We start from the raw sequence: 24,553 nt of genomic DNA, 5'->3' as shown, positions 1-24,553 counted from the left end.
TTGATACTGCTCTATCTCCAGTGCCCAGATAAATGCTTTCTACATGAGTATGGCTAAATAAGTATTTGGCAAATGGTAAATGAATTTATAAAGACTATCTCAGGAGAACTAACAATATATTTTATTTTAAAAATAGGTTATAGGGCCTTTTAGGAGAATTCAAAACAGTACACTGGAGAGTAAGAGGTCAAGGAAAACAAAAACACATTAGTTAGAGACAGGAATGAGAAACTGCGAGGAAACAACAGAAAAATGAGGTAAGAAAAGCAACAAGCAACGCAATACATATAAAGGAAATAAAATTGTTAGGTAAAAAAAAATTATACAATCAAGGGCGCCTGGGTGGCTCAGTGGGTTAAGACTCTGCCCTCAGCTCAGGTCATGGTCTCAGGGTCCTGGGATCGAGGCCTACATCTGGCTCTCTGCTCAGCAGGGAGCCTGCTTCCTCCTCTCTCTGCCTACCTCTCTGCCAACTTGTAATCGCTCTCTGTCAAATAAATAAATGAAATCTTTAAAAAAAAATTATACAATCAAATCCAAGTATGCACTCTCCAAGAGACATACCAAAAAAAAAAAAAAAAGTTAAAAGTAAATGGAGGGGGGGCGCCTGGGTGGCTCCATCATTAAGCGTCTGCCTTTGGCTCAGGTCATGATCCCAGGGTCCTGGGATCAAGCCCCACTTTGGGCTCCCTGCTCCGCAGGAAGCCTGCTTTTCCCTCTCCCACTCTCCCTGCTTGTGTTCCCTCTCTCACTGTCTCTCTCTGTCAAATAAATAAATAAAATCTTAAAAAAAAAAAAAGTAAGCGGAAGGGTCAAAAGTGTATCATGCAAACCACAAAACTTGAAAATGCAGTCTAAATTGTGGTAAGGTAAAAAACAATAACAACAACATTAAATGGCATAAGAGGACCTCTTCATAATGATCAAGGTGAATTCTTTCAAGCCTTTACGATTACTTAAATCTAATGCTTTTAAAACTGGTAAGGGTGGAAGTGGTAGAGTAGGAAGGCCAAGAAAAGTAGTCACAAAAAATACAAAAAACTGACCTTCACGTCCCCTGAAAAGTAAGCACAAAGGAGAAAAACACAGACCAAACTCATCTTTAAGTGGTAACGTAAAAATATTTAAAAATGAATTTATTAACATTTCTTGAGATACTTATTTTATAAATGCAAGGATGTTTCAATATACAAAAGTATCATAATATTATCTTAAATATTAAGTATTATAAATATTGTAGCTATTATAACCAAAATTATTTCCATGGAAATAAAAAATGGCACTTGATAAACTCTAATACATGTTTGAATTAAAAACTCTTTGCAAAACAAGAAAAACCATTCTTCAAAGTAACAAGCAAAGATCATGTTTAGTGGAGGAATACTAGAACCATTCTCATTAAATTAAGGAACATTTTTTTTTAAAGATTTTATTTGTTTGACAGATAGAGATCATAGTAGGCAGAGAGGAAGACAGAGAGAGAGGGGGAAGCAGGGTTCCTGCTGAGCAGAGAGCCCGATGAGAGGCTCAATCCCAGGACCCTGAGATCATGACCTGAGTCAAAGGCAGAGGCTTAACCCAGAGGCTTACCCCACTGAACCACCTAGGCACCCCTGTCCTCATTTAACACTGCTCTTTTTTTTTTTTTTTTTTAAAGATTTTTATCACAAGTAGACAGAGAAGCAGGCAGAGAGAGAGGAGGAAGCAGGCTCCCTGCTGAGCAGAGAGCCGGTTGCGGGGCTCGATCCCAGGACCCTGGGATCATGACTTGAGCTGAAGGCAGAGTCTTTAACCCACTGAGCCACCCAGGTGCCCCAACACTGTTCTGAAAGTATTACCCGATGCAGTATGAAAAGAGAACAGGGGCACCTGGGTGGCTGAGTTGGTTGAGCGTCCAACTCCTGATCTCAGGTCAGGTCTTGTTCTCAGGGTTGTGAGTTGAAGCCCATGTTGGGCTCCACACTGGGTGTGGAGCCTACTTTAAAAAAAAAAAAAAGAGAGAGAACAAAGAGGCACATGTATTAAAAACTAAGTGAATTTGTGAAAATGATCAGATGATATGGTTGTAGGCCTGAAAAAAAAAAAAATCACCCAAAGCCACTCCCCAAAAAGTAAGAGAATCCAGTAAAATTATCAGGTGTTAAAAATATATTTAAAAACCCACAAAAATGGGTGCCTGGGTGGCTCAGTTGGTTAAGCCTCTGCCTTTGGCTTGGGTCATGATCTCAGGGTCCTGGGATGGAGCCCCGCATCGGGTTCCTTGCTCAGCAGGAGCCTGCTTCTCCCTCTCCCTCTGCCACTCCCCCTGCTGTGCTTTCTCACTCTCTCTGTGTCATATAAATAAATAAATAATCTTTAAAAAACAAAAAACCCCAAACAAAAAAACCCAAAAAGACAACCCAATGAAAAAAATAGGCAAAGGATTTGAATAGATACTTCTACAAAGAAGATATACAAATGGTCAATAAGCACATGAAAAGATGCTCAACATTATTCTTTAGGCCAATGCAAATCAAAATCGCAGTAAGATATCATGTTACATCTACTAGGAAGTCTATAATAATAATTAAAAAAAAGAAAATAACAAGCACCGACAATGATGTGGTGAAACTGGAACGTTGACATGGCTGGTGAGACTGTAAAATGGTACAGCTACTATGTAAAACAATCTGGCAGTTTCTCAAAATGTTAAACATAGAATTAATATACACTCAGTAATTCTATTCTTAGCTATATACTAAAAGAATTGAAAACAGAGATTCAAACAGATACCCATACACTTGTCCACAGTAGCATTATTCACAATTGTCAAAGGTAGAAAAGACCCGAATATCCATCAACAAATGAATAAACAAAATGTGGTATAAATACACAATGAAATATTATTCAGCCACAGACAGGAATGAAATCCTGATAGCTGTACAACATGAAATATTTGCTAAGTGAAATAAGCTGAAAGCATTATGCTAAGTGAAATATGCCACACACAAAAGGACAAATACTGTTGTGATGCTGCTTAAAATATCTAGAACAAGTAAATCCATAGAGACAGAAAAGTAAATCAGAGATTACCAAGGACTGGACGGGAAAAGTGAATGGGGATTTATTGCTTAACAGGTACAAAGTTTCTGTTTGAGGTGATGAAAATATTTTGGAAATACAAAATTTTGGAAATTGTGAATGCAATTAACGTACCAAACTGTATACTTAAAAATGGTTAAAGTGAGATATAGAAAAAAAGATTCACTCTTTCTACAGTAACCTACCTCAAAGCACAGAATTTCTGTGAAAAAAGTGTGTCTGTCAATCCCTCACACACAAAGTGAAAACAGCCCTCTGTTAGAGGAAGAATCTTGGGATAAACCTTAGTGGAATTATGGATATGCAGTCAAGAGTTCAAGTTACCCCATGTTCCAAGCACAGTGCCTATCACATAGTAAGTTTCATAAACATTTGTCCAGAGAAGGTGGAAGGGAGTGAGTTGGGATAGGAGGACTGGAAATAAAAAGGAGGGAAGAAGGAAGGTTGGCTTGAGGAAGCAAGTTATTACTACAACTATAAAGGATTAGAAAGACGAAGTAACCCAGTCAGTTTTGGTTCTGTCATGTATATGTAGAACTTGAGTTACAAAGTAACCTGGATTTTGAGGCAGGGAAAAAATATATATTAAAAATTATCTTCCACATTTTTCTCACACATTATTAATAAAGATGAAAAACATAATAGAAGACATTTCATTTATAATAGCAATAACATAGATGAAATACCTAGATATAAACTCAGTAAGAAATGTTTATCATATATATATAAAGTTTAAAACTCTTAAAAAAGATAGACATAAAAAAGACCTGAATAAATAGAAAAATATTCTTGCTATTAGAAAAACTCAACAATGTAAGGATTTTGATTCCCCCTAAATTAAACCTGATTTAATAGGATCTCAAGTTAAAAAAAAAATTAACAAAAAAATCTTTTTCAAACTTGATAAAATGTTCATCTAGAAGAACAAACATTAGAGAAAACTAGGAAAACTCCTAAAGAGTAACAAGTGGGGACCTAGTCACCCCATATAATTACATTTAATTATAACATTTATTGTAATGGTACACTAATGGCTCAGGGACAAAAAAAAAAAAAAAAAGCCCCAAAAGCCAGCTCAAGTATATATATGATACTTTAATATGATTAAAGAGAAATTTTAAATCATGAATGAAAAGACAACTTAAACTGGCAGGTGGATAATTGGCTAACTCGTCTGAGAAAGCAAAGCTGGATTCCCACCTCATGTGTTACACCAAGTTAGACACAAAAATCTCAACTTAGGGGCGCCTGGGTGGTTCAGGGGGTTGAGCCTCTGCCTTCAGCTCAGGTCATGATCTCAGGGACCTGGGATGGAGCCCCACATCGGACTCTGCTTGGCAGGGAGCCTGCTTCCCCCCTCTCTCTCTCCCTGCCTTTCTGCCTACTGTAATCTCTGCCTGTCAAATAAATAAATAAAATCTTAAAAAAAAAATTTTCGACTTAAAAAAGAAAAAAATTCCAAAAAATATTAGAGAAACAATAGATAAACTGCTTTATAATCTTAAAGTAGGGAGGGCCTTTTTGTTAAACATAAAACAAAAACTCTTATTTGCAATATATGATAAAACAAGGGCTGATTCAGGGTGCCTGGGTGGCTCAATTGGTTAAGTATCTGCCTTCAGCTCTGGTCATGATTCCAGCGTCCTAGGATCAAGCACCGCATCCAGCTCCCTACTTAGCCAGGAGCCTGCTTCTCCCTCTCCCACTCCCCCTGCTTGTGCTGTCAAATAAAGAAATAAATCTTAAAAAGGGGGGGGGGATGATTCTCTTAGATATAAAGGATATACTTTTCTTAGAATTAAAAATCAGTTTTCATTGTCAAATTAAAAAACAGTTTAAATAATACAGTAAAAAATCAACAGACAATAACAAGTGTTGGCAAGGATGTAGAGAAATTGGAACCTATGTGCACTGTTGATGGACATACAGAATGCAGTAGCCACTATGGAAACCAGGTACGTACACAGCCTTAAACAGGATCCTGGTTTTAGAAAAATAAGTTTATGCATGCACAAACAAAAAGTCTACATAAGTATTCTCTCTGTAGTGAGGGGTACCTTCTTTGTCACCTTCTTTATATTTTTGTTATGTTTGTATTATTTTAATCAGCAGAAGCTAACATTTATTGAGAATTTCTAGAAGTCAACCTGTTTATGCACTTTACTTGTACTTAACCTTACATATAATCTTTATAGCCACTATAAAAGTAAGTACTATTAACTTCATTATAAGATAAGGAAACTCAGGGGCACCTGGGTGGCTCAGTGGGTTGGGGCCTCTGCCTTCAGCTCAGGTCATGATCTCAGGGTCCTGGGATCGCGCCCCGCATCAGGCTCTCTGCTCAGCGGGGAGCCTGCTTCCCCCTCTCTCTCTGCCTGCCTCTCTGCCTACTTGTGATTTCTGCCTGTCAAATAAATAAATAAAATCTTAAAAAAAAAAAAAAAGATAAGGAAACTCAGCCATAGAAAGTGATGGAACCAAGATTCATGTGCATATAACTATTTTTTTAAATAGCTTTACGAAGCCTGGGAGCTCAGCTGGTTAAGTAGACGTCTGCCTTTGGCTCAGGTCATGATCCTGGGGTCCTGAGAGGAGTCCCATACTGGGCTCCCTGATGAGTGGGGAGTCTGCTTCTCCCTCTCCCTCTGCTCCTCCCCACAGCTCGTGCTTGCTCTCTCACTTGCTTTCTCTCTCAAGTAAATAAATAAAATCTTTAAAAAAAGAAAAGAAAAGAAAAACTTTCTTGAGGAATAATTTACATACCACAAAAATTACTTGTTTTAAGCATATAATTCAGTAATTTTTAGTAAATTTAGAATTGTGTGACCATTGCCACAAACTAATTTTAAAATACTGCCATTGTCCCCAAAAGAAATCTCATGCCCATTTGCAGTCATTATTCTCAGTCAGCCTCAGGCAACTACTATTCTATCTTGTTTCTGGATTTGCCTTTTCCAAACATCTCATACAAATAGAATCATATTGTATATGTGGGGGTTTTCTTGTCTGATTTCTTTCACTTAGAATATTTTTTAGTTCACCCGTGTTATAGCATGTATTAGACCTTCATTCCTTTTAATTGTCAAGTAGTATTCCATCATACAGATAGATCATACTTTGTTTATTCTATTACCAGTTGATGGAGATCTGGGTTGTTTTATTTTGGGGCCACTGTGAATAATGCTGCTATAAATATTCATGTACTAATTTTTGTACAGACATATGTTTTCATTTCTCTTGAGTAGATCCCACAGAGTAGATCTTTTGGATCATACAGTTCATTAAACTTTTTAAGAACCTACCAAACTGTTTTCCAAAGTAGTTGCATCATTTTACATTCCCATCAGCAATGAGTGTCTTTCCACATCCCCACCAACACTACTGCCTACCATTTTTATAATCAAAAGTATAAAGGTAAATACTTTAAAGAGCCTGAGAACACTTAACATGCTATACTTCCTACATGTAAACTCTGCTAACTCTTAAACATCTACCCATTCCATGACTTAAATGAAGACTGAATAAAATCTGAATGTGTTCAATGCATGCTAAAAACTATACATTTACATGAACTGCTCACGTAAAATTCTACTTCAAACTTTTAAAAAAGATTATATATGAACACACAATACATACATAACACCACTGAGAAATAGCATACATACCTAATTTTAGTTCAATTGCTGTGTTGGTGTTACATTTGTACTCTGCCAGTTTCTTCTCCACTGCACTCTTGTACTCAACCAGAAATTTCTCCATAGCACCAAATCCTAAGGGAAAGTTTTTAAAACGTCTAGTTGGGAATGGTTTAAATAGTCAAACCTACAAAGAGGGTTCTTATTAGAAGTGGAATAAACAGAAGATTTAAAACATGCTAATAGATCATAAAAGCAACATACTATCAAAGCACAGGTCATTCTCCATATAATCCTAAATAAATATACTGAGTATAATTGCCCCATTATAAAACAGGAAAAACATCATTTTTGCCAAAGGCTTATGAACTAGGCTTGCTTTACATAAATAAGTAAATCTTAAAATTAACATGACCACTGACATTTCTCTATTTAATAGTAATAAATATTACCTGCTAGGCTTTATATCTAAGTTTTTTAAAATATAAAAAGGGTGCCACTGCTCCACCAAGACACAAGGTGAGAACACCCTTTGATAATTACAATAGCATTTTATCTCTAATACTGGAAAATTTCTACCCAGAGTACTTCAGATCAACCATTAAAAAACTATCAACTGATAATGCAGAGATTATCTCAGGAGGGACACACAAGAAACTGGTAACTGTGGTTATCTCTGGGATAAGAGAGAAGGAGTGGGGACAGGGTTAGGAAAGAAAATTTTCACTGCATTAAAAAAAAGGGTTTTTTAACCATATTTGTACAAAGTCAAACTATGGGCTATAGGCAACCAAATGATTTTTACTACAATGTGGCTACCCATCGATATATGTAATAAATAACTAAAATGGAAGCAATCCAGGTAAATTTTTAAGCAAAGATGACAATAAATCTGACAAAATGAACATAAAAATCATAAAAATTCAGGAAAAAGAAGTCATGAGCAGAAGAAACAAAAGAAAGGTACAATGATATGCCATAAACTTTTTAACAAATGGTTAAAAAATACACATACACAGAAAATAGGGAACATTTGAGGCAGTATAGATTAAGTCTGTTGTCAGAATTCCTGAAATGAAATCCAGGCTTCACCACTTACCTATTAGATCTGTGAACTAGAACTAGAGCAGATTACTTGACTCCTCTGACCCTAATTTATAAAATTGAGATAAAAGAACCCATTTAAGGAATTATATATGACATAAGCAACAAAATGTTACTTGTGAAATCACACACTGGCTTAATCCCCACACCCTATGAGACAAGTAAATACTACGTTGGCCCCATTTCATACTAAAACGCTCAGGCTTAGAAAGAAGTTTAATTGCTTAAGTGCACCCAACTTTTGAGTGGTGAGGCAGAGATTCAAATTTAGGTGTAATTCTTACTATATTGTACACCGTACACAATACGTATATTCTCCCTCTTTTATAGCACTAGTGTACCCCTAAGATCCCAGAGTCACTATCTGGTAGAAGAATTCTTCTTTATCTGTAGAGCTCACGTGATACCCTGTCTTTGCAGCCCATCCATAGAAGTGTAGTAAGACTACTATGAAGGGCGCCTGGGTGGCTCAGTGGGTTAAGCCTTCAGCTCAAGTCATGATCCCAGGGTCCTGGGATCGAACCCTGCATCACATCGGGCTCTCTGCTCAGCGGGGAGCCTGCTTCCCTCTCTCTCACTCTCTGCCTACTTGTGATCTGTCTTGTCAAATAAATAAATAAAATATTTAAAAAAAAATACTACTATGAAGGCACTGCGGAAAGATAAAAGTAGAAACGATCCTTCACTCCAAAAGGTATGTAACTGGGAAAAAGTATATACTCACACCAAAATAATCTTAATACACATACAAAACAGCAATCAATTATTCACTACTAAATGCTGAAAACTGAAGAGACAAAAAAATAGAATGAACATGAAAATTATAGTATAAAGTACTATGAGAAGTTTAGATGAAGGAAGAATGCGAGAACGATCTCTCTCAAAGAAAACCTAAATCCATCCTAGGAATATTAAAGCGCGAGAGATTAAAAAGCCGATTGCGAAGTCAAGGTTCAAGGGAGAGCCCTAGTGCAGGGCAAGGCAGCAAGCAATGCGCTAGCTCAGAAGTTGACTGTAGTGGAAGGTGGAGGGAGACCTGGAAGAGGAGGACGACCCGAACATTAAAATCAGCTGGCGGGAACAGAACCAAACTACTGCGGCTGAGGCAGCAGTGCAAAAAGAGAAACGAGAAGATCAACAGGCCTCAAGGCATCCGGCACCTTACAAGCCAAACCGCGACTCTTTCCCCGGGCTGCTTCGGCCCTCCGCAGGGGCCGAGCTCTCCGCAGAAAGCACAGAACCCCGAGTAGTTGGGGGCGGGGGCACGAACCTCGGCCAACAGGGAGCTGTGCTGAGAGTTCCGTCCTTTCAGGCTGAAGCAAGCCTTCTGGAACCCAGGCTGGAGCCGGAAAGTTCCAGGCGGGCACTGTCACCACGGTCTCGGCGTTCTTTCCCAAACCTACCCGCCCCCTCCCCCTGGTAAACTTTTCCCGGGAACTTACCCGCCATTTCCGAGCTGCGAGCACCCGCGGCTGAGGAAGGACGAATCAACCCGCGCGCTCCCTGGCCGGAAATGAGTTCATTGTTTGACGCATTTCCCCCGCCCACCTCTGGCAGGTCGCTAGCCAATGAGGGGAGGGGATTCCAGGAGCCGGGAGGTGGAAGCACTTCCAGAGGCGGGGCTGATGCCGAGGGGAATGCTCCGACGTTGCCTAGCCACGGCGACTACCGTCAGCTGCTTTGCAGGCCCGAACCAAGCAGACGGCCGCCCGAGGCGCCGTTTATGTTCAGATTCCCGCTCGCTCACCCGTGGAGAATATCTTTAGGAGTGGATTTGAATGATATAAATACCCTAAAGTTGTTCTCTATTCCACCAGCGAGGTTTCGGAGACTGCTAGAAAAATTTTCCCCTGGGCCAGCACGAACACCCGAGGCCTAGGTTTATGTAGGAAAATAGAGGGATTGAGTTGCAGTTACAGGAGAAATTTACGCTTTTTTTGTTTCTATTTTCGCCGTAAATGCTTGTTTAACGTCGTTTTTCTTTTGTCATGTTTTTAAGCAGTATACAGTGTAATATTTAGGTACTCTGCTTTCACTCCTAGGATTACTAGGCATTGGTGCACGGAAATCGTTACCTAATAAGACCTCAAGTGGCCTGATGTGTCCTACATGTCTCAAGTCCTAGTGGCCTGAATCACGTCACAGGATGCTTCCTGATTTGGGGCTTAGGGCTTGTTAGTACTTAATCACTGTTGAAACTTTTTCGTCCCAGAAGATAAGACATTATTTAGGTATCCATAAATATTCCCACAACGTCGTCAGGACCCTAATTGCCCCGTCTCAACAAATGTTGGTTAATAGGCTTTACAGTGCTATTGCTGGAGCTAAAATGGACCCTTGGAATGATAGTCTAGAACTAACACTCCCCCTCATTTTAGAAATGAGGACATTAAAGCCCAGGAAAAATAAATTGCCCTAGTTCACACTCAGTATACTGCCAATGTAAGAGTCCAGTTCTCCAGACACTCAGCCCAGTATTTGTTCAACAGCATGGAGATGGCCCTCTTGAAGACAAAGATCAGAAAAGGTAGGGAGAATGCTCAGATCTTTCTCTACGCCTTAATGAAATACAAGAAATTACCACCCTAATTTTTTAAAAAGATTTTATTTATTTATACCATCCTAATGTTAAGAAGAAAATTGAAATTGGCTATTAATGACAGTATGTATCAAAAAAGGAAACAATTTTTTTAAAATAATCATTTTTTTCAAAATTGCAAGACTCGTTTCTTTATAAAAACACCTTATTTGTAGGTTGGCCAGCTGCTGACCAGTAGTTACCTTTATAATAAGAAAGTAAGTAAATCTGAAATAGATTAGTCCTGTGACTTTATGGCTAGTTGTAAGGAAGAAATGTAATGAAATCTACATAAGATAAATACAAATAAGAAATAAGGTGAATATGAATAAGAAGTACAATTAAACATATATTGTGTGACTAGCATTTAAGATGATCTGCTTACAGAACTGAGGTTATAGGGTTTTTAAAATATTTATTTGTTTGTTTGTTTGTTTGTTTATGAGAAAGAGAGAGTGCAAGTAGGGGGAGGAACAGAGGGAGAGAGACAAACAGATTCTATGCTAAACATGGAGCCCGAGTTGGGGCTTGAACTCATGACCCTGAGATCATGACCAGCCGAAATCAAGAGTCAAATGCTTAACTGACAGCTACCCAGGCTCCCTGAGGTTAAAGTTTTATGTTGTCCTTGTCTTAGAATTGTTCACACATATTTTTTACAATGCCACAGAATATGTGTTTAGGTACAGTCATTCTGAAAGAATGACTTCTTTCAGAAAGGTAGTAAAATTATCAAAAAGAAAAAAGATACTTTCCTTTTTTGCAGGGTTCCTTCCTCCTTTTTAAATTTTATTTTACCTTGTTCTAAAGGGAACTTAGGAAGTGAATGTTAGCCCACTATGGAATAAAATTTCTTTTCTTTTCTTTTCTTTTTAATATTTATTTATTTGACAGAGATCACAAGGAGGCAGAGAGGCAGGCGGGGGTGGGTGGGTGGGGGAAGTAGGCTCTCTGCTGAGCAGAGAGCCCTATAGATCATGATCTGAGCAGAAGGCAGAGACTTTAACCCACTGAGCCACCCAGGTGCCCCCTGGAATAAAATTTCTGCAAAAGGAATATGCTGTCCTTATACAAATGCAAGAGGCAGTAGCGGGCTGTGGAAAGTTCAATGCCCTGCTAGTCTAAGTTCTACTACTTCATGAGTAGTAACCTTCATGTAACCTTGTTTCATTTATTAAGTGGAAATAATACTATCTTTCCAGTCACCACAACTGGTTGTGAAAAGCAAAATGGAACAATGTTTGTGAAAGAGGTTTGTAGACTCTAAAATATGTTAATATGAGGTGATAGTAGTATGGTAATATTTATTCTAGAATAAGAGGTTTAGAAAAGGCATTTTTCTCCAAGAAAAAGCCAGATTGCGCTATTAGGAATGAACTAGCAACCACATGTTTGATAAAGGTTCGAGTGCATATAGACTAGTAAATTTTGTCATCCTGTGTTGAAATCTCCACAAAACATGGTATTAAAGAGATGGACGTCAGATAGTGCATATAGGAAATCTGAGATCTAAAAGGAAAATGAAGATACTTAATGTATCTTTGTTTCAAAATATATCTCTCTTTTCAGGCAAATAACAATAGCTATTTAACTAATTTGTTTAGTTCATAGCACTAACCGGGAGGAGAGGAGGACGATGAGTTTCAATTCCCAGACCAAGTACCCAGAATGCCCTACCCACCTACTTGATTTTCATGAGTTAAAATAAAATAAAAATAGATGTTTATATCAAAAACTATTAGAAGACTAACTTAAAGACACACTTTACCAACAATTTGCACACTCCATTTTGTAACTCTCATACAGTACCCATAGAAATACAAACTAGTACTTTTTGAGAAGTAATTTAGCGATTTTAATAAATTTAACATATTTTTAAATTTGTATGTTTTTAAGACTTGTATATCTTTTGAGGTAGCAGTTCCACTTACAAGCATTTATCCTACAAAACTGCCTAAGAATGCAAAGATATATGAACAAAGATGTTCAATGCAGCATTAGTTTTACTGAAAAATTGGAAATAACCTAAACATTCATCAGAAGGGTTTGGTTAATATGTACTGATTTGGGAGAATGTTTACTATATAATAGGTTAAAAAATAAGTTATACAACCTTACAATGTTATGTTATTCATGTAAAGAAATGTGTTTTGATATAAACATAGAAAACATCTAAAAGCATACCTAACAACTTTAACAGTGACTGCCTCTAGAAGGGGGAGTTTGAAGAAGAGAATAATGAGGGATTTAAAAAATTATACACTGTTTGCTTCCTTTAATGAGGCTATGTTGTTTTCTTTCATAATTAGAAATTTAGCATCTTGGGGAACCTGGGTGGCTCAGTGAGTTAAAGCCTCTGCCTTCGGCTGGTGTCATGATCCTGGGGTCCTGGGATCGAGCCCCTCATCGGGCTCTGTGCTCAGCAGGGGGCCTGCTTCTCCCCCTCTCTCTCTGCCTGGCTCTCTGCCTATTTGTGATCTCTGTCTGTCAAATAAACAAATAAAATCTTAAAAAAAAAAAAAAAGAAACAGCATCTTTTTGGATGTTTTTGGACATATTTGCTAACTTTTTATCCTCTTCTTTACATTCTATGAATCAAAGAGAAACAGCTTGAGACAAGGAACAGTAGAAAATTAATATTTCTCTTTTTTCATTGTGTCATTATTTACAAGCAAAGATTGGTCAAAATGAGGGAAGAGCACTATAATTGCTTGTACTTGTTTACAAATGACCATCCAGCGAGGCATGATTTACTCTTTGAAACTACAATTTGCAAGAACGGCATTAATTATTTGTGTCTACCTACAGTAATATAATAATGCCTAAGATATTTCACATTCCATGTGAAAATACTGTTTCAAATTATTATTCTGTCTTAAATTTTTTTTGTTGTTCTGTGTTGTTTCTTAATATGGAAAGCTTCAGGGTAGAGGGAAGGTGAAGAAAACTTTTATCAAAGATACTTAGATATTAAAAAATAAGACTGGAAAGTGGTGAAAATTATGATTAGAAATACTCATTTTAAACTGATATATTATTTCAGGCATTGTGGTTTTTTTACTGTCATAAAACAAAATTGACCATCTTAATTGTTTTTCTATTTTTTAAAAGACTTTCTTTCTTTCTTTCTTTCTTTCTTTCTTTGAGAGAGCACAAGCAGGGAGAGGAGCAGAGAGAGCGAGGGGAGCAGGTTCCCCACTGAGCAGGGAGCCCAGTGTGAGCTCAATCCCAGGACCCTGGGATCATGACCTGAGCCAAAAGCAGATGCTTACTGACTGAGCCATCCAGGTGCCCCCACCATCTTAATCATTTCTGAACACACAGCTTAGTAGTGTTAATTATATTTGCATTATTATGGAAGCTGTCATTTTAATGGACTGTTTTTCAGCCAACTTCTTTGTGATCTATTTACTCATATTACAATGCACGGCAAGACTCTTAACTTCTATCATCTGGACACAAAAAGTGAGTAGCTTTTATACCAACTATATAATGCCATTAGTTGAATGTTTAGTTCATAAATCCATCCCTTAAATAGTTTAGCTTTATGATAGTGTTTTTTCTAAATTTTTTTATGAATGAGAATTTTGAGGGAATATATATACACATATGTCTACATACATACCTAGATATATATGTATGTATATATGGTTATCAACAAACTAAACCAACCAGTCAGTATGCAAATTAGTAAAATTTAAAGAATTCTGAAAATTTTGCTAGAGGGAATCCAGACTTTAAGGTTTTGTCAATTTCATCAACATAGGGCTCTAAGAGAATCCTTTTGCCAGTCTCTTGAGTGAGCTAAGAGGAAGAAAGGGTCATGTCAACTGGCATCATGCAAAGAGAACCTGCTTCATCAGGTAAGAAGAGTGTGTCGGTAGGGTTAGAATGCATTTAAATAATGAAAGGTTTACTTTTTCATATCATTGTAAAATTAAATTTTGTTGTATATGGGGAAGTTTATGTTATAGATATGGTAGGATTTTTAAACATAGTTTAAGAGAAACTAAAGTACTTTGAATAATATAAAATCAGAACTTTAGAGCATAATGATTTTAGAAATCGGGTAATCTAATCACTGCCTTCTTTTTTTATTTGGTAACATACGCATTAAAACTTTTGTTCATATCTCCATATAAATATATATCTAATATATTTTTATTATTCTTCATTCCTATATTAAATATTACCATTGTTAACCTTTTGGGGTTTTTTAATTTTTTTAAAAGATTTAATTTATTTATTTGACAGAGAGAGAGACAGCGAGAGAGGGAACACAAGCAGGGGGAGTGTGAGAGGGAGAAGCAGGCCTCCTGCTGAGCAGGAAGCCCAATGTGGGGCTTGATCTCAGGACCATGGGATCATGACCTGAGCTGAAAGCAGACACTTAACAACTGAGCCGCCCAGGCACCCTAACTTTTTGTTTTTTAGACCAAAAAGAATATGAATACTAATTTTTAATATATCCCACCCAAGTAAATCACCTGTGCACCCCTGAAAATCCCTGATTTCAACCCACATTCTTATTTAAGACTTCTCAGCAAGTTCATGTTAGAGATACTGTTGGTATCTCTGTTTGGTCCTTTGTTTTTCTGCTTTTTTCTTCCCATTCTTACTATTGAAAGGCCTAATTTCCATCATGAAATACATTACTTTGGAAAGAAAGTCATTGTGTCTGGTACATGATTGACATCTATTAAATGTTGTTCAATGAATTTGTAGTAATACCATCAAGAACATAAGTTCTCCCCAAAACAGCTAAGCTTCCACTTTTGTTCCAGCACTTCATGGTTCTTGGGATTGGAAACTGCTGTTTCGGAACACCTGGGTGGCTCAGTCAGTTAGGTGTTTGCCTTTGGCTCAGGTCATGATCCCAGGGTCCTGGGATCTATTCCCACATCAGGATCCTTGCTCGGCATGGAACCCACTTCTCCCTCTGCCTGCTGCTCCTCCTGCTTGTGCATTCTCTCTCTCTCTGACCAATAAATAAATAGAATATTTGAAGAAAAAAGAAAGGAAACTGCTAAGTTTCTTTGCTTTAAAACATCCTTCAACATTCGAATCAAAGACTAAAAATCACCTTATTGGGTTCAACCCATCCTACCAACATGTGTATAATACAGTCAGTCCTTTCCTTCTTAGTACGTTGTTCTTTGGATGTCAGCAGAAAGTAGTTCTGGCCTAAGATAGGTAATCAACACAATTGCCAGGAGATGATCATTTGCCAGAGTACATTTATTTCTGGTACAGTGGCTCCAAAGACAAGGTTGTCCAGGACACATGTATTCTTGCAGACGAACCCAAATCATCAGTAGGTCTGGTTTTACCCCAGAAAATTTTAAACTAGATTCTAGCTTTTTCACAGAGTTCTAAGACAGCCTAGCTATTCCTCATCAGCAGCTTACCCTACTCTTTTATGCTTCCATCTCTACCCTTCAATAAGTTTGCACCCAAACATTCAATCACTAGATGTAGTCTGCCATCTCCCCAAAGCAAGGTCCTATCAGGAATATACTTACGGAGTTGAAGGAGAGGTACTGGGTAAGCGGTACAGTGGATATAACATCCTTCCTCCTTTTCTCCCTGGGTTTCCCACAACAAACAGCAGCGAACCCATGCTGTTCCCTGCAGCAGCCCCACATTTCACCCCAAGTGAGGCTTTTATACTCCTCTCTCACTTCTCTCCAGTTGGCTTCATTGAGGCCTGCTGTTTATGGGGCCTGCTGTGTTCACTCACCAAGGTAGGCCTCCTTATCACAGAAAGATTGCTTCACTTCCTGATCTGTCCTCCTAGGGGATAATTATGAATCATCACTTTCTCCACTGTTAGGCTTATTTACCTCTTATTGATAACTCCTCCAGGGCTAGAACTATGTTATCATCATCTCTGAGTTCTTACTTGAAGTGAGAACAAATTCTCTTACCATTTATGAAAGATTTTTATTCAGATGAAGAATTATACTGAATACATTAATATTAAGCATGCTTATATCCTCTCTTCTTAGGCCTACTCTCAGGTTTGTTTATCTTCCTTCCCTCTCTGTCTGGCCCTTGAGGACAATTCCTATATAAATGGAATTATCTATTTACTGCAATACTGGGTTGGATTTTCATTTTATGAATTCTTATCTAAAAATCTGAATGTTGACTTAAAAATATGTAATATTCTCATTTAAGAACAAAATACTTGGAGAAATGAAAACTTCTATTTATGAGATGTTCTAAGAACAACAGCAAGGGGTTCCTAATATATTTTTAAAATATTAACAAATAATTATAACATTTTGTTTCATATAAGTTTTATTATGCCAGAATCACAAGAAAGACCAGGAAGAAATTTTCTTTTCAAAAGATTGTGTCTACACATCTGCATTGTCCTTGGGTGTATAGAAGCCCTGCTGAGTAAATTGTATGTTTCTTTCATTTAGTAAAGATTTTTTTTTTGCTATTTTTTCCTTTTCAAGTGGACTTTCAAATTCTTTGAATCTCAGATTTTGAACTTCAGGTTGTTCTTTTGAGCAAAATGCATGGAAGAACTGTAGCAGGGAGATGACAAATGTCCAGTTCTTTCAAATAGTATCAGTATGATTTAATTATCTTAGTTTTGCTTTGCTTTGCATTAAAAAATAAATTAGATAATGTGTTTAAATGCCAATTTTTATTTACAATTTTATTTACTATTAGGAGATTTAATTGTATATGAGCCCATATCTAAGCACAAACAAAAATTGCATAATTATGTATTTAGTATGTCATAACACCTTATCCATCTATTAAAGGAAGATAAGTACTTACCTAAATCATAATTGTGACAGAACAATAAGCTGTAATTTAAAAGGTCATTCTTTAGTGAGCATTGCTTTATTTTTATGCTATCTGATTCATATATATTTTCCACTGGGGTCATATGGGGTTGAGATTTTTAAAAGATAGACAGAAACTTTTTATCTCGTACCAGGCTTGGTTTAAGAAAGCGTTAGGGCATTCCTTGTATAAGATCAATATGTTGTAAACAATTCCAGGAGATTCTTATTCTGCACCAGTGTCCTAAAACATTCTAATATGAGAGGAAGTTTTCATAAATTAGAGTCCTCATACAAATATTAACAATGATGCTATAGAAATTGGAGTGAGAGAGAGAATAGGTTAAGGTAGATGATTTCACATCAGGTGGGCCTAAAGGAATCTTCACTGGAGGGATCAAAAACATGTTCTCTAAAATATCTCCGCTATTAACAATTATATGTATGAACTCCCTGCAACCTAGAATGATTGCAGATAATGGAAAAAGTCAAGCATAATACTCAAATTTTAATGGAAAAGGGAAGAACTGAGAGATCATACTTTGTTTAGTATTCTTTGAACTACTATGGTGTTAATCTTTGAAAAACAATAACAATGAAAAAAACCAAAAACCAAACCAAACCAAACCAAAACAAAACAAAAAACCACCCTGATTTACGAGTCCACAGAGTGTGGCCACGTATCTATTGTCCAGCATGGATTTATGAAAAGCAATCTTGCTAAATAAACTTATTTTACTTCTTAAATAAACGGCAAAAAGAAGAAGAAGAAGAAGAAGAAGAAGAAGAAGAAGAAGAAGAAGTGTTACAGGAGGTTTGGTTAGCTATACAATCATTGCTGACCTTATACAAAATAGTGATGTAGAGAAAATTCAATTATCTGCTCCAAGTGTTGTTTAATATACTCAGATTACTCATACATTTGTACTTGCCACATAAATACAATTTCAAGTTCTGATTCATTCACTTAACATTCTATTATAAGCTACATACTACTGTTCCTTTTATGTGATTAAGTTTATGTGATTAAGATTCCTTTTATGGAATTTATTTATTAAGTTCCTTTTATGTGATTAAGATTAAGGAATCTGAACTTGTTTGAGGTATGAAATAAAATGCTTTGTTTTTCTCTAATCATTGCTCCACTATACTATGTTCCCCCTGAGGAAGATTCCATACTTCCCTGGTATTTTAAGTTATTCAAAGTCTAGCCTATCCTAGTTAAAACTTCATTACTCCATTGTTGTCTACTCCATTGCCGTCTAACTTGTACCCACAGGGTCTTGAAGAAGGGAGTATAGTCAATTTTTCATTCCTTCTCCTCCAAACCCCTATAGATTGGGTTGGGGAATGTCTGGTTCTAGAATATTTTTTCTTTCCTTCTCAAAACAAACTCTTCTGGTGTTGGATGCTAGAAGTAGGAATGAAGGAGAGATTAATCTAGCTACTTAACTACTCTGTGTTTTGGTTATCTCTGCTTCTCCAGTTGACATTGGCTGCCACCAATGCCCTTACTGTCTCTCACATAGCATGCATTCTTAATTTATTCAGTGAGTTGAAAGGAGCATTCATTTTGTACCAATTCCCTGAAAAGAAGACTCTGGTTCTTCACTGCTTTTGTCTCCTTTGTTAGTAGGCTTCCCTTTAGGATGGAACACTGCAAAAGCAATTCAAGTCCCCATATCTTCCTAGTGTCCTTTGAAGTGTAAGAAATTCATGTATCCTCTCTTGTGTGACAATCAATGTCCCCCCAAAAATGGGTGTACATAACTTATCAACCATCATATCATCATAAGATAATGAGATTTAAAATATTAACCAATGCCAATGCTCTTTATTTATTTTTAAGATTTTATTTATTTGGGGTGCTGGGTGGCTTAGTCAGTTAAGCATCTGCCTTCAGCTCATGATCTCAGGGTCCTGGGATTGAGCCCCATGTCAGGCTCCCTGCTCAGTGGGGAGCCTGCTTCTCCCTCTGCCTACAGCTTCCCCTCCTTGTACTCTTTTCTCTCTCTCTCTCTGTAAAATAAATAAAGAAAATCTAAAAAAATATATTTATTTATTTATTTGAGGTGGGGGGTGGGGAAGCACATGTGGGAGAGGGGTAAAGGGAGAGGAAAAGAGAAAATCCCAAGCAGGCTCCATGCTGAACATGGAGCATAACACAGTGGTGGATCTCAAGACCCTGAAATCATGACCTGAGCCAAAATCAACTGACCTTGCCACCTAGGCACCCTTTTGAAACAGAGATAATAACATGAGATAGCTCTACTTCTGTGGTTGTCTGATACATAGTAGGTGTTCAATAGTAAATATTCATTACTGTGGGCTATGCATCAGCATCTTGTGAATTTCATTAGCTTAAGTAATCTTTGGGTCATTTACAAGATAATTTTTTTTTAAGATTTTATTTATTTGACAGAGAGAAATCACAAGTAGGCAGAGAGGCAGGCAGAGAGAGAGAGAGGAGGAAGCAGGCTCCCTGCGGAGCAGAGAGCCCGATGTGGGGCTCGATCCCAGGACCCTGAGATCATGACCTGAGCCGAAGGCAGAGGCATTAACCCACTGAGCCACCCAGGCGCCCCTACAAGATAATTTCTGACCTCTGGAGCCAATGACCAGATATCCCAGACTTCAGTGACTTCACCATATTAGGCCTTTTTTGAAAGACTTAACATCAGGCCTTTAGCAGTCATGCCTCTCTATCTCAATATGCCCCTCAGATTCAACAATTTTAAAGGTGCCTTCTCCAGTTTTGCTTGTCTCTGTATCTGCGCCTACAGGTCTATGTTTTCATCTTAATTTAACATCTTATAAGAAACTCTTACTTTTAAAAAAGGAAAGAGAGAGGGCAAAAGGTGATTTATGAAGATGGTCTTCCCCAGAGCTGTGTATTTTTTCTTTTATCAAACATTTTTTTTTGACTACTGGTATATGCCTAACCCTGTGCTAATTCCTAGAGACATGGAGATTTTTGTTTTATCTTTTCCTCAATTACTTATAGTGATCATCATGCTTAGGGATCTATGTGAGTTCACAGTCTGTTGTAGTATTTTTAAACTGGGCCATGAAATCAATTTAGTGTATTAAAACCAGAAATAGAAAAAAAGGAGAATAATACAGAATAATAAATAGCAGAGTATATTGCATGTAGTGAAGTTTGATATTGCTTCATGAAATTCCTATTTCAGTATGTACTAGGTTGGGGTGATTAAAAATATGTATTTCGTACTCTATAGGTCTGTGTCAGTTAAGTTTGAAAACCACCAGTGGAAAAGACAATAAACAAAGAAGTGATTATAACATAGTGATAAATACTATACACAGAATGGGGTCTAATCCAGTCAGGGAAATTGGGTGGAAGATTGTTTTCTGGAGAAGATTCTTGAGCTGTATCTTAAAAGTCCTATTACAATTTCTAGCCAAACAACAGAATTATGTACCTGAGTAGCCATCTTTAGTAATGCAAAGATCCAGCACAGTTTTCTGCAGTGTTTTATTATGAAAAATTTCAAACATATTGAAAAGTTGAATTTTTACAGTGAATTCCCATATATCCCTCAGATGGGTAGCACATATCTCTCCCCGCCGCATTCATCCATCATCCATCCATTTGTCTCTCTATCCATTCATCAATCTTATTTCTTTTACGCATTTCAAAGTAAATTTAAGATAGTAATATTTTCTCCCCTAAATACTTCATTAGCTAGAATTCAATATTTACAGATTTTTTTTCTTTTGAGGAAAAATTTACACATGATAAAATATATAAAACTTAAGTGTACATTCCCTAAGTTTTGGAAAATACATACACCTCTAATCTAAACCCTAGCAAGACATAGACTATTACCATCACTCCAGATGGTTCCCTCAATTCCTGTCTTCCAAAAAACCTGGTTCTTTTCCCACCATAGATTAGCTTTGTTCTGGAACTTTACATAAATGTAATCATGCATTTACACTATATAATTCCATGAAAGGCTTCTTTCACTTAGCATGATACTTAGCATGATACCATGTTCTATGTATCAATAATTTGTTATTTATTTATTTATAAATATTTTATTTATTTATTTGACGAGAGAGACAGAAGTTAGGCAGAGAGGTAGGAGAGATGCAGGGCTCAATCCCAGGACCCTGAGACCATGACCTAGGCCAAAGGCAGAGGCTTAACCCACTGAGCTACCCAGGCGCCGCGCTTTTTTTTTTTTAATTGCTGAATAGTATTACATTCTGTAGATGTACCATAGTATATCCATTCTCCTATTGATAGACACCTAGGCTATTTCCAGTTTTTGGCTTTTATGAATAAAGTGGCTTTGAACATTCTTGTACAAATCTTTTTATCCACACATATTTTCACCTCTCTTGGGTAAATACCAAAAAGTAAAATTGCTGGGTCATAGTGTGGGTGTATGTCTAGTTCTATAGAACCTGCTAGATCTTTTTCCAAAGTGATTGGACCATTTTACGCTCCCACTACTGTGCCTGAGAGCTCTGGTTGCTCCACATCCTTGCCAGCATTTGTTTTCAGTCTTTTTAATTTTAGCCACTCTCGTGGGTGTGTAGTGCTATCTCTTTACTGTGATTTAATTTGCATTTCCCTGATGGCTAATCATCTTGTGTGGTTTTCATATGCTTATTGGCCCTTTGTACATTTTCTTTTGTGAAGTATTTGTTCAAATTTTTTGCCCATTTTTAAGCTAGATTGCTTATTTATCATTGAGTTTTAGGAGTTCCTTATATACTGGAGTATCAGTCCTTTGTTGCATATATATATATATGTATATACAGATATATACATATATATATATATATATACATTTATTTATTTAAGAGAGAGAATAAGCGGAGCCATGGTGGGGAGTGGAGAAGGAGAGGGAGAAGCAGACTCCCTGCCGAACAGGGAATCCTATGACCCTGGAATGACTTGAGCCAAAGGCAGACACTTAACTGACTGAGCCACCCAGGCACCCTGTTGTATATATGTTTTGCTAATTTTTCTCCTAGAGACTGTGCTTTCCTATTCATTTTCTTAATTCTGTTGTTTGATGAGTATAAATTTTAATTTTAGTGCAATCTAATTTATCAATTTCTTAATTTATGGTTATTGCTTTTAATATGCTGACTAAAAATCCTTTACCTACCTTTGAATCTCTAAGATACTATTTTATGTTTTCTGCTAAAAGCATTATGATTTTAGCTTTTGCATTTAGGTCTATGATTCATCTCAACTCAGTCTTAGTGTGTATTTTGAGGTGGAGGTTGAAATTTATTTTCTTCCCACTTGAATTTCTGTTTTTTTCCAGAGTCACTTGTTGAAAAGACTCCTTGCCCCATTGAATTATTTTAGTACCCTTGCTAGAAATCAAATGACTTTATAATTTCATATCTATTTCTGCATCTCTCTAATCTCTTCCATTGACCTATTTATTAATCCTTATACCAGCCAGTACCACACTGTACTGGTTTCTTTAGCTTTATAATAAACATTGAAGTCAGGTAGTGTAAGTCCCCTAACTTTGTTATTGTTCAAGTTTGCTTGGATATTCTGAGGCCTTTGTTTTTTGCCTGGCACAATTTTTAAAGTGAAATTTTTTTCTCTACTTTGGACCGGATTCCAAGCATCCTTTCTGGTTGACCTCTAAATAGAGCCTCTAAATAGAAGGGAGGCAAAAGCCAGATCCAAGTAAATCCCCAGGGGTTGGTAGAGGTGGACATCTCAGGGATTGAGGCGGGTATTTGTTGTCCCAGTTTTATACTTTTTTTTTTTAAGATTTTATTTATTCATTTGACAGAGAGAGATCACAAGTAGACAGAGAAGCAGGCAGAGAGAGAGAGAGGGAAGCAGGCTCCCTGCTGAGAAGAGAGCCTGATTCGGGGCTCTATCCCAGGACCCTGAGACCACGACCTGAGCCAAAGGCAGCGGCTTAACCCACTAAGCCACCCAGGCGCCCCCCAGTTATACACTTTTGATTGGAATGGGAATATGTGGCAAACCACAGATTTTTTTTACTGCATTATTACCTAAAGCTACCTTGGCCTTTGGCATATGCAGAAGGTCTGGTAAATGACTAACAGCAGTTGATGCAGTCAAATATTCTCCATGCTTTGGGAGTCACACTATTTATTTTTCTTATATTTCCTATAGTTGCAACAGTGAGTTTAGTGCAAACACAGGCACTCAATAAATTTTTATTAGCTAAAATTTGGCTCACTCTTAATCATGACAGAGTATGAAAAGAAACATTACAGTTCATTTAGTTCAATTCTCCATCTGATCATAAGGTTTTTCACTAAATATCAGCTTACACATGACTAGTATAGTGATAGGGCCCTCACAGACTTGAACATCTAGAGCAGTTCATTCCATGAATTCCTTCCCAAATCCATTGAAAAGAAAATGGTTATTGCCTCCACAAGGGAATAAAGAAGACTGTGGTCCAAAAATAAAATCACTGTCACCCCCATCGCATAATTTATAGGACTCAGAGTCCAGGTGTGAGGAAGAGCAGGTTAGGAAGATGTAACTATAAAAGTACAACTATTCCATCTGATTTTTGATACTCCACTCTTCCCTCTCCACCAAAAAGAGAATTTATTAAAATAAGACCAAATGTTCATAGAGGGAGTATAATACTAGTACAATATAGAGAAGTCCTAAAATGTCTAATTTATCTAGTATCTATAAGTGGTTTGGGTTGAAATAATAATTTCTGGCTGATTTTGAGGTCAGCCTATGAAGTAGAACATAATTTGTTCAAACTTGGACACCTAAGGCTTAATATTTCTCCTTAGCCTACCCCTTGCCATTTCCCCATATTCTTAGCAAGGAAGGAGTTAAAGCACATCTTATAAAATGGTAAGTTTTGTAGCATTTCAGTAAAATAAAAAGGACCATTTTATAGTTCTATTAGGTCAAGATCAATATTACTTCAAAGTTCCAGCTGTTCAAATATCCTTTGTATGTGTGTGTGCCAAAGTCAGATCAAGCTATTTATTTGAAACATTTAAAAAGATATTTTATTTATTTATTTGACAGAGAAAGAGATAGCAAGAGAGGGAACACAAGCAGGGGGAGTGGAAGCCGGGGAAGCAGATTCCTGCTGAGCAGGGAGGCTCATGCAGAGCTCGATCTCAGGACCTTGGGATCATAACCTGAGCCAAAGGCAGATACCCAATGACTGAGCCACCCAGGAGCCCCTATTTCAATTATTTTAAGTGAGATTCATCTTGATGGGAGGCATAAAATGCAGTTTATTCCTCATCATAATGATGGTATATGTACTTTCACCCTAGGAAGAGTTTCACTCCTGGTTTAGTCAGTCAGTCCCTAATGCTCTTCTAGT

The 24,553-nt window shown here is 37.1% G+C and overlaps 1 protein-coding gene across 2 annotated transcripts in view; it reads right to left on the bottom strand.

The window, feature by feature from the left end:
• The window catches only part of HAT1 (histone acetyltransferase 1), a 60,261-nt gene extending 50,929 nt beyond the window's left edge, over positions 1-9,332 (bottom strand). The window contains exons 1-2 of one of the 2 annotated variants that reach the window (XM_047722160.1): positions 9,263-9,332; positions 6,747-6,851 (exon numbers count right to left, since the gene is read on the bottom strand). In XM_047722160.1, coding sequence (XP_047578116.1) covers positions 6,747-6,851; positions 9,263-9,269 — 112 coding nt within the window. In that variant the 5' untranslated portion in view covers positions 9,270-9,332. Of the gene's footprint in view, positions 1-6,746; positions 6,852-9,090; positions 9,241-9,262 lie in introns of those variants that run through there. The other variant, XM_047722161.1, reaches the window with a different exon arrangement.
• Positions 9,333-24,553: the final 15,221 nt, after the last annotated feature.

The sequence above is a fragment of the Lutra lutra genome, chromosome 3, assembly GCF_902655055.1.
Source record: "Lutra lutra chromosome 3, mLutLut1.2, whole genome shotgun sequence".
Lineage (NCBI taxonomy): Eukaryota > Metazoa > Chordata > Mammalia > Carnivora > Mustelidae > Lutra > Lutra lutra.
The sequence above is the reverse complement of the archived record's forward strand: the minus strand, read 5'-3'. Positions and strand labels throughout refer to the sequence as shown.